The sequence below is a fragment of the Paroedura picta genome, chromosome 13, assembly GCF_049243985.1.
Source record: "Paroedura picta isolate Pp20150507F chromosome 13, Ppicta_v3.0, whole genome shotgun sequence".
Classification (NCBI taxonomy): Eukaryota; Metazoa; Chordata; class Lepidosauria; order Squamata; family Gekkonidae; genus Paroedura; species Paroedura picta.
The window spans coordinates 10,145,651-10,164,041 of NC_135381.1; the positions used below are offsets into that span (position 1 = coordinate 10,145,651).

At 48.4% G+C, this 18,391-nt stretch overlaps 1 protein-coding gene across 2 annotated transcripts in view; it reads right to left on the reverse strand.

Moving 5' to 3' along the window:
* The window catches only part of FSIP2 (fibrous sheath interacting protein 2), a 37,520-nt gene that overhangs the window by 15,335 nt on the left and 3,794 nt on the right, over nt 1-18,391 (reverse strand). Inside the window, exons 5-16 of one of the 2 annotated variants that reach the window (XM_077308293.1) lie at nt 18,144-18,283; nt 17,400-17,544; nt 16,294-16,404; nt 15,080-15,221; nt 14,668-14,798; nt 13,364-13,421; nt 11,877-12,587; nt 9,506-9,633; nt 9,204-9,273; nt 8,467-8,548; nt 7,960-7,996; nt 464-7,403 (exon numbers count right to left, since the gene is read on the reverse strand). In XM_077308293.1, the coding sequence (XP_077164408.1) occupies nt 464-7,403; nt 7,960-7,996; nt 8,467-8,548; nt 9,204-9,273; nt 9,506-9,633; nt 11,877-12,587; nt 13,364-13,421; nt 14,668-14,798; nt 15,080-15,221; nt 16,294-16,404; nt 17,400-17,544; nt 18,144-18,283 (8,695 nt within the window). Of the gene's footprint in view, nt 1-463; nt 7,404-7,959; nt 7,997-8,466; nt 8,549-9,203; nt 9,274-9,490; nt 9,634-11,876; nt 12,588-13,363; nt 13,422-14,667; nt 14,799-15,079; nt 15,222-16,293; nt 16,405-17,399; nt 17,545-18,143; nt 18,284-18,391 lie in introns of both variants that reach the window. The other variant, XM_077308291.1, reaches the window with a different exon arrangement.

Here is an 18,391-nt window from a genome sequence, read left to right on the forward strand (position 1 = left end):
GTCTGTGACCCTCATATCTCTGGGACCAAATATAGTTTCTTTCGCTATTAGCAATCTCAGTCAGAGCATCGAGTATCTCTAACGGATGGGATAAACATTCAAATTATACACAAACAAGCTGTGTTGAAAACTGTGATCTCGAAGTGAACATGGTTAACAAGTTGAGCAGCTCCGAGGCACTGCAGGGGACATAAATCACGGAGAAAATTCTCCCTGTGCCAGATCTTTCCCCTTCAGGATACTATGGGATCTTTCTGACTTGAGCAGTACCCTCTCTTTCAGCCCCTGCCACCTCTCTGAACCCCTCAAGCAGGGGTGGCCAAACTGTGTCTCTCCAGATGTCCATGGACTACAATTCCCATGAGCCCCTGCCAGCATGGAGCTCACAGGGACTCATGGTAATTGCAGTCATTGGGCATCAGGAGAGACACGGTTTGGCCAGCCCTGCCCTAGAGCAACTCACCTCTGGTTGTGAGATTGATCAGCTCTTTGATGACACACAGCACAATGTGGTCGGCCAACATCTGGATTTCGCAGGGATCCGGCATGTAAGTGCAAGCCAGCAGTTCCAGCTCCCTGTGCTTCTCGGGGCTCTTGGAGAGTGGTTGCGTGCTCTCCCACTTGGAAAGCAGGGTGCTCCCATCCTGCATGAGAAGCAAGCTCTCTTCTGTCGACGTGTTGGTCTTCTCGCTGGAATCTGTCATTTTCTTTTCCCATCGGCTGAACACGGTTTGCTTCTTTGATTTGGGTTCTCCAAAAACCATAGAGAGAGAAGTTCCCATAGGCAGTTTCTCCTTCAGGGAAGAAAGGGGTCTGATTTTCTTGACGGAGCTGGCTCGCCCAGCAGGCTCGCTCTCCAGTCCAAATTCAGATAACAGAGTGTTGACGATCGTCTTAGCTGTGTGTGCAAGCTTTGCGGGGCAAATGGGAGAGTGGCACGAGCTCTCCCGATTCACAAAAGACGGACTGCCCTGGAAGTACTTACAGTGGCCGGGCTCAGCCTTGCTCCTCTGCCTGGAGACCCTGGAAACAGTTTCCAGGTCTTCCGTTTTATCAAACAGCTTTTCCAAAATGCTTCCCTTCGGAATCGACCTTTGTCTCGGAAGCCAGTCGTCCTCCGCAAATCCTTTCGATTTATTTGGACCATGTTGCCGGGGGGCTCTCGCCCGAGCTGCCGATGAACAACAGGGCATGCCTCTGTGTCTCTCCGGCATGGTGTGAACATCGCACTCGGAGTACTTGAACACGGAAGGCAGCCTACATGGGATCTCTTCCTTTATTTCCTCCTCCTCTAAACGGATCACCTTTCCAGGTACGTTGATTGGGGGGCAACTATCGCTCAGGTCTATCTTCCGATATCTCGTGGATGTCTTTTTCATCCCTGGAAAGACGACCGGGTTCTGGGAGATGATTTTATCCCTTGCGAAGCCTTGCCCTGCCATTTCTAGCTGCAGGTTCTCCACCATTAATTCCGAAGTGATCTCAGTGAGGCTCTCGGTGCATCGGTCCAGCATGACGCTGATAGTCTCACTTAGTACCAGGCTTTCGGATGAGCTGCTGAAGAGCGTGGCTTCCTTCTGGCTCAGCTGCTTGTCCAGGGTCCGCTTGATAATTTCCAGGATGCTGCTGACTGCGTTGTTCGCGTACACCCCCAGCTCCGAATGGAGCATCTGTACCTGCCGAAAGGCAGCTTCAATGCACTCCTTGGTGACCGCGTTGCCCAGCTTAGAAATGTCCAGGAAGTTGTGGGCCGATCCCAGTGTAGGCAAAGTTCTTCGACCGGCGGCTCCCGGCATCTCGTTTCCAAACGTTTCCGTCCCGTTTCCCGTTTCGGTGGAGAGCGAATGTAAAGAGCGGGTCAGCTGCGCGAAAGAAAGGCTCTCGAGCGGGAATTTCACAATTTCCAAAAAGTTACATTTGAATTCCCGCCTGAAATGCCGAGAGACAAAGGTCTCCAGGGTGAGGACAACACATTCGACGGTATCTTTGGCTATCCTGTCAATTGTATCCATTGAAGCTTTCAGCGAAATGTTGTAAAAAGGGAATTCGGGCTGAGTGAATCTGTGCTTGATGATCCTAGCAGACCCTATGGTGAAAGCCCGGTCTCTCCTTCCCAGAAAAATGTCCTTTTCTTGAGACTCGGGCACACTGTGCACCAGACATTTCTGCACATTTTCGAACACATTGGCCACAATATCTCTTGCAACTGAGCCTATTTCTGCCTGGGAGTCACTGTGGAATAACCCCGGGGTGTCAGCCCTTTTGAAACTGTAGCAGAATAATTTCTCACTGAGCTCCCCCGGAGTTCTCTTCAAAAGGCAAACGGATGGCTCCAAATCTTGGATTCTCATGAAAACCTCACTGACAATATTCTCTGCCACCTGCAGCATTTTGAGGTTTTCGTGAATGTTGGCATCCGTCAGCGGCTGCTGCTCAAAAATGTGCCTTAAAATTCCTTCCTTGGGGAGGACTTCTTTAAGGTAGGCTTTAAATTCATCGTGAAAGATGCACTTTGTCTTTGTCCGGGTATCCTTCATTGCCGACTCGAGGTGAAAGTACATTTGGGTAGAAGGAAGCCCATCAGCTTTGAAATGTCTTAAAGTAGGGTGTTTGTGAAGATGGCAAAGGTGGGCGTCGTCAGTGTGCAAATCTTGCACAACGGAATGAATCAAGTTGCTCGCCAGGGAGATCTGGTCAGAAGATAAAGTGTTGACCTGCAAGATTGTTCTGTGATAGTCTTCCGTTCTGAATTCATCCATGATGGTTCCGAGAACTTTGCTTACGATGTCTTTCGCGTAGATGGTCAAGTCAGACTTAGACAAGCTCACGCTCATGAGAGAGGCGTCAGAATCTTCCGAGAAAGTCCTGGGCCTACACACTGTCCCATCGCCAGCGTGTATGTCACACAGAAACGCCATGTGTTGTTTCCATTTGTGGTGCGCAGACAACGGAAGAATCTCCTCCAAATTTGCTGCGGCAAAGCAGGCGATTTTATTCAGAACGTTTTGGACCAGCTCCTCCCCCAAGGAGCGTGGAGGAGGCTGGAGCTGAGAGAGGGCTAAAGTCATCTTCTGGAGGTCTGATGATTCCATTAGACAAGACGGGTCAGTCAGTAGCGGGCCTTTATTGCTGCTCGAACTATCCACTTCTGACTTTGATTCACTGGAACTAAAGAGGGTATCCATGACAACTGAATACATCTTATGAAGAACGCTGTCGACAATCTCGCTGGCAACGCTGCCGGCGCGTACCTGAGAAGCGGTCTCCATCACCCCGTGGTAGGTCGAGGACTTCGATTCTGAACTGAGAAACAAGGAATCGGTGTTGAGCGATGGCAAATGCCCCAAATCCCCCATTATTCTTTGGGTAATCTGATTCAAGACCTCCTCCACTCTGGCCAGCAATGGGAAGGTCATTTTATGACCCAGCGGATGTCTCCGGAAGATCCTTTTTAGAACCCTTTTCTCAATTTCATTTTCTGTTAAGGCTATTTGAGCAGATAACACGGTGAGGAGCTTGTTCACGATTTCATGAGCGGAGGTGTTCTCCTTATAAGGGACAGTGGCCTGGGAAGAGAGCATCTCTCCTTCCAGGTCTTTCCGAACTAGCTGCAGAATGGTGCAAGTGAGTTTCTCGGCACACAGTTTTAAGTTAGTTTGGGAGTCTTGAACCATTATCTTTGCTTTCTGGTGGTACCTGCTTGGCCCATCGTCTCTGGCTCCCTGCAGCATTGGACTATGGAAGTCTGACGGTCCTGCGGGAAACAAACCAACGCTATGACTGGGAGCAGTTCTCCCTTCCGTCAGGAGCTGTTTTTCCCATTGTGCAACTTGCATCAATTCAGAGACCAGTTTCTCTTCTGCAAAAGACGCGAGCCTCAAGAGAACGTTGTCCACTAAGGATTTTGCGAAACCTTCCGGGGAATACTCCTTGTAACCCGAAAGGTTCGCTTTTCTGCTCAGAACTTTATCGGCTTTGGACCAGCCTGGAATTGGGTGTTTGCCCTTTTCGTAGTCGGCCGAATGGCCCCTGAGCCCTGCCTTGGCCTCTCTGCTAGACAGGTGCGTAAGGGGCTGAACTAGCTTCTTCACAAGATCAAAGACCAGAGGCTGGAGTCGGTCCGAGAGCGCCCTCGTCGAGCTCATGCCAGCTGCGAGAGCAGACCGCAGGTCTTCGAGAATAATGTCGACCAACTCATCGGACACCGCCGACACATCACACCGAGCGATGGCTGCCTTGGAGAGGGTTTTCCGGGTGGTGTCGGCAGCAGACTCAGGAATGTGACCGCGTTGTGGGAAATCGCCCGTATCTAACAGTATTGTTTGGAGGACCTCGTTTAAAATACTTTCAACAGTGTGGTGGATTTGCGTTTGGAGGTTTTTTTTGTAACCCGGATTTTTCCTGAAAAGCTTTTCCAGGATACACTCCTGCTGTTTGCCTTGGTGCTGAAGCTCAGTCTGATATTCCTGGGGGCAGAAAACTGCCAAGACCATTTTGATAATCTGACTGGCCACGATGCTTTCAGAAAAGATAAAAGGGGGAATCGCAGTCATCTGTACCTCCTTGTCTAATTCGTGCTTTAGGTTCTGTAAAATCATCTTGGCAACTTCCTCCGCATATGTTTTGAGGTCAGAGTAAGATGGCGGGAGCGCGTGTTTAGCATTTTCCTTGACTTCTAATACAGATTTACTGACGGAATGCAAAATATCATCCAAGTTGGTGGGCAACGAGCTGTAGTGGGTTGCCAAAAGCTTCCTGAGATCTTGATCTATGTTAGAAGAAACATCTGAATTGGCCAAGGCCTTTAAGTTCTGGATGTCTGAACAGAACTGAGATTCGACTTTAGATGTGATAAAAGTTTCCAGTTTTACTAAGAACGTTTCAACTAGGTCATTAGCCAGGCTGAGTTTTGACGGAAGGCTGTGCATTTCAAGGTGCTTTGTCGTGGCTAGATCTTCTGCAGTGGGTTGCGGACCCCCTTTTGAGGTCCCTGCTTCAAAGGAAATTTCAAGGTCTTTGAAATGCACCATTGTCAAGTCTTTTCCTGCATTGGCAATTACCTCCAAAGGGAGGATATCGGTGATTATCAGGCTGGACTGCCGGCTGCAGCGGCCCTGAGTATTGGCTAAAGTTGCGCATGATAATTTCTGGAAAAGAGTTTTCACCAGATCCCCTGTGAAATTGCTGACATCGGAGTCAGAGAAGGGGGTCTGGCCATGGAACTGAGTCTGCCTTTTGGAGGCCGGCTGCTCCTCTTGTGGGTGTTGCTGGACATTTAAGTGGGCGAGAGATGGAGGAGGAGGAGCGGGCGGCCAAATGGGCCAAGCAGCCCAAATGTGCTGGAAAACATCGTCCAAGAGTTTCCTCACCGTTTCAAGAAGCTGAGGTTGTTCCTCCTCCTTGAACTCATTTTCAATTTTCTTCATGGCCTGATATAAAGTCCAACTCGTCGACTTGGCGGATTGCCCAACGCTTGGCATTTCTTCCGCTGGAAACCTGACTCTTTCCTCACCTTGGACGGAGCTGGAAATGGCATTTTGCACGAAAATGTCTAAATTGCTTTCGGTCTTCTCTACCTTAGTCGATTTCACCTTTCCTCCTTCCTCCTGATAGGCTCCCCTGCCCTGTGGAGCTGACTTGGGACTGCTTCTCTCTCTGGATTCCAGATGGAAACTCTCGGTTGCTTTGCTTTGCGTCGCACTCGGGACTTTCTGCTCCTTGGCAGAACCGTTTCGCTCCATTTCCGCGCTCCCTTTGGCCTCAACCTCAGCGTCAATTACCATTCCAGGTACGTTAACAGGAGGAAATGGTCTTTTCATCCCTCTTTCGGCAGTATACAGTGTAGTGGTTGACGCAGTAGGTCTTGCCTCCTGGGCAAGTTGGCTGCCTTGCACCTCAGGTCCGGCTCTAGATTTTACAGGCAGAGCAAAACCTTTGAGTTTTTCTGTACTCAAGCTGTTAAACACATCGTTGATGAGCTGCAGGATAATGGAGCTTTCCCGAGTCGGAAGAAGTTCTTCGTGACTCGTCTGCCTCTGGATGAAGCTCAGAACGTTACTGATCATCTCCTCCACGTACTGGCGGATGTTGGTCTCTGACGAAGCAACCGTCTGGGACACTATCTTGCGAATCGTTTCTTTGACGATCAAACTTGCCGCTTCGGATTCCACAGTATGCGGAGGAATTGCCGCGTAAAGCTGCTCCAGGGGTATGCCGATAGCCTTTATTTTGGCACAGAGTTCAAACTGGTACAGCTTTGTTTGGCTGGAAGCAATGAACACCTTCAGTTTTTCTATAATAACTTCGACGATTTCCTCGGCGTCCCCATACATCGATTGGTAGGAGAGGAGGATCAGAGTTCTCCAAAAAGCTGGATCCGGAACTAAGCATGTTACTTTACGTCCTGCGGCCAAGTCGTTTTTGGAGAGCACGTCCACGTAGGTCCTCTGAGCAGCAGCCTGGAGCTTGTCCAGGACGTTTTCAACAATGTCATTGGCCATGAAACTGGCAATCCTCGAGACAGAACCGCTTGGAGAGATGTCCGCCGGCTGGCTGCCTAAGAGGCTCTCCGAAATGGACTCCAAGAGAACCTCAGTGGTAATGGAGAGAGAGCTTGTGGTGAAACCCAGGTTCTCTAATATTCGCTTAAATACATCTTCGAGTAGAATTGCAGCCATTTGGGTGAGGTAGGACTTAAGTTCGGCAAAAATGCTCCTGAGATCCTTGATGGTACCTTTTTGATTAGTGTTGGCCTTGGGAGGCTTCTGTTCTCCAACCCCGAACGGCATCCTTTCTGATTCGGAGCCATTATCTGCTTTTGTTGTCAGCATGGTTGGCGCCACATGTCTGCGTTTGCTGTGGAAAGAAGTGTTTGCCGTCTCAGGGGGGTGTATGGAATACTTTTGGAACTGGCTAATGTGACTGTCTGATTTGGAGCTTTTCACACTCGTCGTAGTGGACAGGAGCCCGCTATACTTGGACGGGGACATAACGATGGCCGTCTTCCCTCTCTTGAACTTCCTTTTAAAGTGGTCGCTATCCTGAGACGTGTGGGTGCTCTTGGTGAAGGAAGTGGAGTTGGAGGAAAGCACGGAGGTGTGCTTCCCACTGAAGGTCTGAAAGTCGCTCGGAGAGGTGGCGGGCTTGATGCTGGTGTCGGTGAAGCTGACCTTCCTGGTGGACGCGCAAGGGAGGCTTCCGTAGATGTCGCAAAGTTCTTCGTTGCAGGTGCTGCAGCTGCTGGAGTTGTCTGAAGAGAGGAGAGACTCTTCGGAAACGGTGTACACTCGGGTTCTCACCCGCTCCTCAAACTTGGTGAGGGCTGGGTAGAGGATGGTGGTCACGGCCGACACCACCCAGGTCATGACGTTCTGGATGATGTTGTTCAACTCGGCAGCAGATACCTAGCACAGGCCCAAGAGAGAAAAGATGGGACACGATTCAACATGTAATATGCATGCAAAAGTCTCCAGCCGAGCTGGGAGAGCTCCTCTCCCTGTTTCAGGTCACGTATATTTTTCTTCGTGAAGCCCCGAGGGGAAGCAAATACAGTCCCTAAAACAAAACATGTCATTCCTCTTCAGAATCTGTGTTCCATTATAGACACCCAATTGAGTTTAATGCAGCTCACTCAGTGAACCCGATGGTAAGGATGCTTTCCCAGGCAACCATAACTATAAAAACAGCAAAGCCATCATCCTCATGAATATTTTAAAATTCTACTTGTAAAAGGGTATCACAGTAAATTTGGGATCATGCCCATGAAGGATTTTTCATCTATGCCAGATCATTTGGAAACCTGCAGGTCCCCTACTGCCTTGTGTAGGTCACCATGCTTGTTGGAGCCCCCAAGTTTGTTTTAGGATACAAACTCCCGCATGCAACAGGACCGGGCCCTCTGGCATACTGTAAGTCTCTTGCTTGGATTCTCTACCTGTTCGTGGTGGCCCCGATACCTACCTTTCCTTTCAGACTGTCTCGAATGGCCAACTGGTCCCTGAAAAGTAAAAGCAAAAGATGGAGTAAAGGTCTGAAAAGGCTGCCTCGGGAGGTAGAGCTGAATGGGATACCACCTTTCTTATTCCTTCCAGCAAGAAGGAAATCCCAAAGGGTCAGGGGAATCATCACTCACTAAAGAAATACCAGTTCTCCTGATCCCCCAAAAGAAAACTTGTTCATTTGAAAAGGGGCAGGCAGTGACATGCTCTGCCTTACAGTGTTCTCAAACACTTTCTGAAAACCTTGGCAGCCACCCATGAAAACATGGGAAGGAACCATGACCCCCATAGATGCAACATTGGGGAACCTTGGGTTGTGCCCATTTACTGCTCCCTGGTGGCCTGAACTCATTAAGATCCAACCATGCTGCTCTTTGCCTAGACACACCCTCTTCATTGGAAAAGTGCCACCTTGGGCTCTATGCTTTGGCTTACAGACGCTGGCATCCTGTTGTCTTGAAGCACTTACGTATTCGAAAGCAAATACTGGACATAGGCTGAGTAAGACGATTCAGTGCCCTCGTTATCCTGAGTGGGTAAGGGGGTATGCTCTGAAAAAGAAGAATTCAGCTGTTTGTAGACTACCAGTGCTAAAGAGAGAGGCAGAGAGAGAGAGAGAGAGAGAGAGAGAGAGAGAGAGAGCCATTATAGCAGGGCAGGTAAGAGGGAGCCACAGGTGTTAAATTGCCTCCTCTCTAACCCTTCTGTTCAATGCCAGGTCCTTTAGGACAAAACTAAATAAGACAGGGGTGTTCAATTCCATGACTAGAACTTCCAAGGTGTAATGTAGTCCAAGAATCAGCTGTAGGACTTCATATCATGGGTTGGGGCAACCATGATTGGGATGGGGTTGTAATCTATTTTCTTCTCATCCTGTATCTCTGATTTAAAAATAAAGTCCTCTGGAATGATCTAAACAGAGTTTACTTGACTGTGGTCTTAATATGCAATGTGCATCTCTCACAGAGGTAGAAACAGCTAGTTTATCCAAGAGATAGCCTGCAGCAGAAAAAGATGCCATTGCACCAGTTGGAGGCTGAAATAGAGCTCAAATTAGTATGTGGTTTTCCAGTGAAAAACATGCATTTTTAAGAGGCTGACTTCTGTGCACCCCCCAATTCCATATTTGCAGCATGATCGCAGACACCCAGGAAGTACATGACCTTGCCTACTTGACTGTGGAGTATGTAGCTACGTAATCCATACCTGTTTTGCTTTTCTCAGATCTCCTCTTCTTGTTTGACTGCCTTTCCTTTGGCTGCCCTTCTGGCTCAGCCTAAATCAATCAAGCAAGATAGTATCAAAAAGGACCAGTGGGCATCCGCCGGTGAATGCTTCACCTCCCCAGACTGATGAGACACAAGCCCAAAGTTTAAGCCTGTTCTCAGCACGGTTGCAGCTGCCCACCCGGTCCCTTTTCCTCAGCAATGATCGAACCCCCCCCCCCCCCAGCCTTCAGAGCTCAACATTGCTGCGTTCATCTAGCCACGGACCATTTTGTCCCTCACCACCGGTATCTCCCTCTTCTTCTGCTTGGCTTTGCCAGAGCCCTCGGTAGCAGTCTTGTGGGAGGAAGCGGAAGACCCGTTTGCTTTGGCGGAAATTTTCGTAGTACTCCGATGAGATGATTTTCCTCCTAAATCAAAATGTTAATGATTAGCTGGTGCTCTGTTTCCTCAGCTTTCTGAACCACAAACAATCGATTCCCCTGCTGGCACCATCCTGCAAACTGGGGCAGTGCCGGTATGTACGACACATCGAGATGCACCTGAGGTTTGGGGGGTCTGTTCTATTTTCTTGAGGTTCTGATGATGCACCAACAAGAAGTCCTGTCCACCTCTGTTGATCGATGCTTGTTTCCGCTTAGAGACCTCCCTGTCCTTCCCAGGCTGCAACCCCAAATCGCCAGGAATTTCCCAACATGGAATTAGCAGTGTTTTCAGTGGACACCAAGTCTACAGCCATTAAAAACCAGGCCAGTAGACTTTGAGTTTGGAGACCAGAAGCGATGTCTACCACTCAGATGTTTAAAGGGAATTTTAAAAGGACAGCATTGACATCAGTAATAGAGCAGTCCAGACTCAACGTACTCTCTCTCCCCCCTCCCCTCCCTTGCCACTTGGGATGCCAGTCTCCTGGTGGGACCTGGGGAACCCCTGGGATTATAGCTCATCTCCAGATTAAAGAGCTCAGTTCCCCTGGAGAAAACTGGCTGCTTTGGAGGCTGGACTCCATAGCATTAGACTTCACTGAGGTCCCTCCCCAATTGATCCCCCCCTCCTGGTTCCAACCCCAAAGTTGGCAACCCAACTTGCCACAGCTGTTACAGATAATACTTGCAAAGGAAAACAGGAGCCCACACCCAAATTTGCCACTACCCACCAAAGCCAAACTTCTTCTGAAACGTAGAGGGGTGATTTTTTTTCACAAATCCTCAGATTTGGGGAGTGTTGGGGGTTGTTTCAGTTATCTCCAAGCCAAACAAAACAGCAAACATGGGGAGTCACGTCTTGGGAAGAGCTGAATGCATACCCCCAATTTCAAGACTGCTTTTAGGTTTATTTTCAATGGACATCCATTTCCACATGGATAGCTACAGAAGTAAACATAGTCCTTTTGCTTGCCGCTGTGCAATATACACACTTAAAAAAAACCAAATTTGTGTTTTAAAACAAGACATTCAGGGGTTCCTTTTTTACAGGCAACCATCATGTTAAGAATTGATTTGCCTTAGGAGAATTTGTTTTTTAAAAAATAGGTTTAATTCATAGATGTGTTTGCTCATCTCCAGTAGATAGACTTTTTGTAATCTCTGGTGAACCTGCTTTTCTGGACTCAAATGCTTCCACTTAGCTCTGTAAAGACTGGAATTAATTATTAGATGGAATCATAGATTCAACATCTTTTAAAAATTATGTCAGAGCAACTGATCAGACTCCTATTACATTAGCAATATTAACGATTCTATTTGACACAATAAATACCCTTGGCCAGTCAAGGGAGGTTCTTACAATTAAAGAAGAGATGGATGATGACTTCAAATTGGCAAGCAGGGCAAAGTTCACTGTTAAGATCTGCTGTCAAAATGGTCTTCTTCCCTTCAGTATCCCCCCACATTTTAGAAGAGACATTCCAGCATAATCAGGATCAAAAGGAGCATTTCCAATTGTAACGTGTACACAACTGAAGTCCTTTTTGCTAAGTTTTGCTCTTAAAATGTTGATGTTTTGAATTTGATATGCCATCATGATTAATTCATTAATTAAATGAAAGCTGGGCCCATTAGGCATACGTCTGAAATGCACTTTCAAGGTGCTTTTGCAGCTGGAACAGGATAATCTTCTAAAGTGCATTGAAAGTGCATTATCCAACCTGTGCAGAATGAGCCCTGTTTCCACTTCCCCTTAGGCATCTCAAACAAAACAATGCAAATCCAAGCAAGCGTGCAGCTAGAAAGGGGCACAAAAACTTAAAAGTGAAAGAGCCAGTTTGGTGTAGTGGTTAGGAGTGCGGACTTCTAATCTGGCATGCCATGTTCGATTCTGCACTCCCCCACAAGCAGCCAGCTGGGTGACCTTGGGCTTGCCACGGCACTGATAAAACTGTTCTGACCGAGCAGAAATATCAGGGCTCGCTCAGCCTCACCCACCCCACAGGATGTCTGTTGTGGGGAGAGGAATGGGAAGGCGACTGTAAGCCGCTTTGAGCCTCCATCGGGTAGGGAAAAGCGGCATATAAGAACCAACTCTTCTTCTTCATCATCTGATCCTGCAATACCTAAATCCCCCTCTCCGCCCGCCCACCCCCCGCCCAGTGATTTCAGCCCCTGTTTTCGTCCTGCCGCCTGGGGTCTCTCGGCCAAGGGATGCTGAGACATACCCCCCGTGGATGACAAAGGACACTTGCTGGTGCCGCTGCTGGCCCCGTGCCTACTGCTGCCGCTGGAGTCGTAACTGGGATTGGCTTTGCCCCCGCTGCCCCCGCTGCTCCCGCATCCGCCTGAACCGCAGCAGGCCTTCTTGCCGTTGTTATAGCAGCATCCTTTGTTGCTACAGCAGCCGGCAGACCCGCAACAGGAAGTCTTGCTGCCGCAGCCACCAGATCCGCAACAGGAAGTCTTGCTGCCGCAGCCGGCCGATCCGCAACAGGAAGTCTTGCTCCCGCAGCCACCAGATCCGCAACAGGAAGTCTTGCTGCCGCAGCCGGCAGGTCCGCAACAGGAAGTCTTGCTGCCGCAGCCACCAGATCCGCAACAGGAAGTCTTGCTGCCACAGCCGGCCGATCCGCAACAGGAAGTCTTGCTGCCGCAGCCGGCAGGTCCGCCGCAGGTGTTGCTGCCGCAACCGGCCGATCCGCCGCAGGAGGTCTTGCTGCCGCATCCGGCAGACCCACAGCCTGACGCAGGGCCCTCGTTACTGATACATTCCACAGAGGCAGAAGGGATCACTTTGCTGCTAATACTCTCCGGTCCGCCAGAGATGAATCCTGATGGCTGGGTGTGGTCGCCATCCATGCTGGTCATCGAGAAGACCTCCTTGGCTTGCAGGTGAGAAACTTTGCTGTCCATCGATTGAGGAACGCTCTCAGCCACTGCGGAGAAGAACAAGGGGTTGCTACAGCAGAACAGCTTAAGGAGAGAAAAGCCATAACAACCCCATTTAAGACCTGTATGAGGTGATTATTCTCTGTCGAGGCTGATCATTTGAGGAGCCATGGATCACAGCCATGGCCTTCCACAGGGACATCTGTGGATCCATGCAGAAGCGCTGGGATCTAATGATCAAGTCAGCCAAAAGAGCTTCCCTCACTAGTAAGCTGATTTTCTCATGTTGGTTTCTCACATTTAAAAAACCCATACCTCATATTTAGCGTCCAACTGAGAACATCCAAATTGAAGCAATACTGAATGTACCGATTCCAGTCCCTTCCACAGAATCTATTACAAGGCCTCATCTCTAGTACTGCCTAAGCTGGCAGTCTTCAAGCAAAGGTTGGATACACACTTTTCTTGGATGCTTTAGGATGCTCTGGGCTGATCCTGCGTAGAGCAGGGGGTTGGACTAGATGGCCTGTGTGGCCCCTTCCAACTCTATGATTCTATGATTCTATTCTATGATAAGCTCTGCTAGAATGGTGGCAGGGAGAGTTAAACCGAGAGCAGTTTTAAAGCATTTTCCCATAACTATTTATTGCACATGCAATCCATCTGCAATAGTACTCCCTGAGCTGCCACAATGAGGTGAGTCACCAATCAATCCGAGCAAGAATACCCAGGAGTGCTTGCAATACCCCGGAAGGAATGCAAAAAATATTCCCGTTTTCCACCTTCTTAAGCTCTGGGATTTGGAAAACAGGACACTGCTTACCCGATTCAGTCTCCAGACTTCCTTTTTTGCTCAGGTTGGTTTCATGTAGAACAGATTCCTTTTGTGAAATAAGAATCATTAAAAAAAAAAAAGACATCTTACTTATATTACTTAAATGCAGGGTACACAGTGTACACAGCTGGTGCAGAAATGTCACAGCCGGATTTGGCAGATGCTAGTTGACAAAACCATCATGCACTAACATCGAAGCAACTAGGTTGGCTACCTCTACATTTCTGGGACAGATTCTTATTATGATGCTGGGTCTCACCAGAAACCCTAAATAGCTTGCTTTCCTGGTATCTCAAAAATCAACTACCGTATGAACTTACTCTATAACTTAAGATAACTAAGATCATCTGGAGAAACCTAATTCAAATCCAATTGTACAGGGAAGCCTCCATATATGGCAGGGCCTCTCCAGTGGCTGCCCCGGAGTTCTTAAATACCACAGAGAAATCCACCTAGCTCCATCTAGGCTAGATGGACCAATGGCTTGAGTCAGTCTAGAACAGGGGTAGTCAAACTGCGGCCCTCCAGATGTCCATGGACTACAATTCCCAAGAGCCCCTGCCAGCATTCGCTGGCAGGGGCTCCTGGGAATTGTAGTCCATGGACATCTGGAGGGCCGCAGTTTGACTACCCCTGCTCTAGAAGAAGAGGAAAAGTTGGTTCTTATATGCTGCTTTTCTCTACCAGATGGAGTCTCAAAGCGGCTTACAGTCGCCTTCCCTTTCCTCTCCCCACAACCGAAACCCTGTAAGGTAGGTGAGGCTGAGAGAGCCCTGATATTACTGCTCGGTCAAAACAGCTTTATCGGGTCTGTGGTGAGCCCAAGATCACCCAGCTGGCTGCATGTGGGGGAGTGCAGAATCGAACTCAGCTCACCAGATTAAAAGTCCACATTCCTCTCTACGTTAAGGCAGAACTATCCCTCAATGGGGAAAGCACCTGCTGGAGATCTCAAGTTGAGTCCCCATCATATTCCAGCATACCTCTGCAAGATGCCTGCTGTTGGTCAAGGAAGGCCCGGTTGAAGAACCAACAGCCTGATTCTGCATAAGGCAAGGGGATACATTTATTTGTACAAAATCAATGAGGGGAAGGAAGTACTGACCTGAACCATTAGAGCCGTCAGTGGGAAAGGGAATGAACTTAACATCTACCTTGGCATTGGACCTGTTGCGTTAAGAGTAAAGGACAACCCACCTGGCAGTTCACAGCCACCGTTGCCTCTCCTGCCCCTGCCCCAATTGGATGAACCATCCACTCCACTCAAAGTTCATTAATTACCAACATCTTACCTGAAGGGAGACTTTGGACTGGGTTAGGATGTCCTTGCCACCAGACTGGTCTGTCAGGGATGTAATTAACTCCTTTGCACCATCCTGGCCTTTTGCTAGCAATTCCTGATTGGCTACTTGGAGTAAGCTGCCTGCAGGAGGTGGTGAGAAAGAGACAAGACAAATAAATATATATGAGCCGGAGTCACAGGGCTTGTAGCAAGGCAGCGGCTAATGGCCTAGGCCCTGCACCGCAGTTGGAAGCAGGGCTGTCATCAGATACAAGAATCCTCTTTGTCCTTAGAACAGTCAGTTGTTCTCAATCTGGGGGTTGGGGCCGCTTTGGGGGTTGAATGACCATTTCACAGGGGTCATGGCAGGGTGAGCAGCTTGGACATGGTAGATCAAGATACAGCTGTTTCAACCCTTTTACCTGTTTTTTTAATGTCCTGGGGCTTCTCAACACTTGCCAGGGTGGTGAAGATCTCGTCTGGAGGCAGGAAACCTTCCCTGAGGAACCTCTCCTGCAGTTTCTTCAGATGGTAGGCCATCTTCTTCTCAAGGATGACTTGTTTCTGCAGGATTCCAGAGCACAGCCTCAGCACCATTTGGAGGCAGTGCAACAGAATTCTTGATTCGTACTCCCAAGAGTTTTCCAGGTGAAATAAGCCCACCATGCCTTTCCAAACTCCCCCACCACAAATCCTGACACCAGCATTGGTTGACTTTTGTAGCCTGGTTAGATTAAAGTTAGCGACCACAGGATGAAAATTTCTCTATTTGGGTTCTTTTCTTTTGCTTTTTTTTAAACACCAAAATCCTCATTCTGGTTACAACACCCTGAAAATGAGGCTAACCAGGTTCATTTGATGGTAGAAGATCTGCTTTTTACTCTCAGGACCTAGAAGGTCGCACAACAACAAAAAAATCACATTTTGGATCTGAGTTTGAGAAGGGCATGCTTTTCCTTAGCCCACATTTTAGGGACTGTCTTTACTGTTTTGTTTTTGGGCTGTGACAGTTGGGGAACATCTTATCAATTGTTCACCATAAAAAGGAAAAACATGAAGGGAGGGGGAGGAAGCTGTTCTCTCCATACAGTGGTTTGGCAAAGTCTCCCTCCCTTTAAATTTCAAGGGGCCACCATTTTCTATGGGAAAGCCTGGCCTCCAAAATCTAAGGTTAGATCTAACTCAATCCCAAACGGATGTTGCTTCAAATGTTATTAAGACTGGGGAGGATGACTAACAGTTGATTCGGTAGAGCTAACCCCCATGGCTAGGTCAATCATCCGTAGGACATATTAGAGTACAGAGGCCAGGTCAACTTTCTACAGGAAATAATCAGCCAATTATTTCCTAAAGGCCATAGTTCCAATCAAAACCAGGCCCCTACAATGTTCGGTGAGAAAAATTCCCCATAGCTGCCATCTCACTTGAGGGGAAGATGAATAAGATCAGGACAACTGCATCCTGACCCAAAACCTAACATCTCATTTAGCTTGGTCCTAACCTAGTGGCCATCATGGCACCTTGTGTCCATGTGAGTTCCATAAGCGTCAGAAGAAGACAACTGAGAAGTCATTGCTTCGTGAACAAGATGGCAAGACCAGCCCCATCTTGAGTATCCAGCTGCCGCTTTGCTCACCTTTTTCAGCTTCTCTTCCTTGCTCTTCCGCCGCTGCTCTTCGAGCCTCGCTTCTCGTTTCACGTCATTGCCGATTTTCAGCAGGAGCATCATCTCTTTTTTCCTCCATTCCTACGGAGGAAAGGTTGGCCGAGCAGCTGTGACCAGATGTCATCCCAACCACAGGATTGCGAGGAACTTTAAAGCAGGGGTAGTCAACCTGTGGTCCTCCAGATGTTCATGGACGACAATTCCCATGAGCCCCCCTGCCAGCATTTGCTGGCAGGGGGCTCATGGGAATTGTAGTCCATGAACATCTGGAGGACCACAGGTTGACTACCCCTGCTTTAAAGCATTGGAGGCTTGGGACAACGGGGATGGTTGTGATGGTTTTATTTGCTTTTAAGACCTCTGTTGGCCATTTTCTTTGAGTATGGGGCTTGGGTGAAGAAAAAGACAAGATTTCATCACAGACCGGATTTAGAAAATGACATATATGCAAGTCAACAAAGATTAGAATGGAGGTGGCGGGGGGGGGGGGCGGAGCAATCAGGCCTCCATGGTTGTCCAAATTAGACTAGTGCAGCTGGCTTCAACCTTCTGACTGTGGGGGACTGTTTTTAAGAAATGAACAAGATGTTTATTCTGAAAGGATGCACACAACTGAGGTAAATACTAACTTGTAACCAAGTTTTGGGAAACATTCAGTTACAAAACATACATGCTCAAATTTCTCTCGGGCAGGTTTATAACACATAAATATATTTATTTTGCTAAAGCTTAGTTTCATGCTAGGCCCAGCAAAACCTGCTGATATTCAGAAGTACCTCAGTTTACCCAGGCAGGGGAACGTAACCAAAGATATCTGATATTTATCAATTTACACTCCTTTTAACCATCCAAACCCTTCTCTGTAGACCCTCAAACCCTGTCTCCTGTTTACCTTAAACGTACACCCATCAGTTCTCAGCTATTCCCCAGTACCTGTGTACCTCCTATTGGTTGGGTCAGAGCACCGTTCTGATTGGCTCCTGGGGTATATTTCAGTGCTCTACCTGTCATTTCCCAGCACCTGGAAGCCCCCTACCCCTACCTGCCGGACTTTGTGATGTCCGCCACATCCTCACCTCTTCCATTTTCTTGCGAAGCAAAAGTTGCTTCCTTTTCTCCAGTCCCTCCTTCTTTTTGCCATCCTGTGCCAAAACCAGGCGCCGGTTCTCTTCAGCAAGCTGTTCCAATTTTCCCAATTCCTCATTAATCAGTTCTAAGTATCTGTTTTCAGAACAACAAGAAGAAGAAAACATTAGCATTTCTCAGTTGGTGTCTCGGGTAATTTTGTCTTGTGCGTTTCAACATGTGGCATAAGTAGTGTTGCCGGCTCTGGGTTGGTAAATTTGGGAGTGGAGCCTGCAGAGGGCGGGGTTTGGGGAGGGGGCGGGACTTCAGAAAGGTACATTGCCATAGAGTTCACCTTGCAAAGGAGCCGTTTTGTCCAGGGGAACTGATCTCTGTTGTCCAGAGTTGGCACTGCAGATCTCCAGGTCCCATCTGGAGGTTGGCAACCCAAGGAATGATCCTGGGAGCACAGAAGGCATCCCAAAGAAAGGCAGACAACTTTTCCATTGGGAAAAGGTGGGACCTCAGGATCCCCTGGAATTATAGGTCATCTCCAAGCAACAAGAGGTCAGCTCCCCTGGAGAAAATGGCCGCTCAGAAGATAAACTGTTTGGCATTGAACCTCATTGAAATCCCTCCTCTCCCTAAACCCCGCCCTCTGCAGGCTCCACCCCCAAAGTCTCCAGGTGTTTCCAAACCCAGAGCTGGCAACCCCCAGCAGAGAGAAAGGCCAAGAGGCTATGTAAAATCCCTACCGGTTTCTCATCACTTTCTCTTGCTCCTCTACGGTTGGCCTTTCTTCCTTCAGCAGCCAATCTCGGTATTTGGAGGTGTCAGCAGCTTCAGGAAGAAGCGGAGTCTCTTGTAGCTTTGTGACTTGTTTTTCAATCATTTTCTAAAAGGAGAATAAAAATGACGATTTCAAGGGTTGGTTTGCTATGTTGCCGTAGGGCTGCCAGACCTATCCCGAAACGAACCGAACGTATCAAATGGAACATGTATT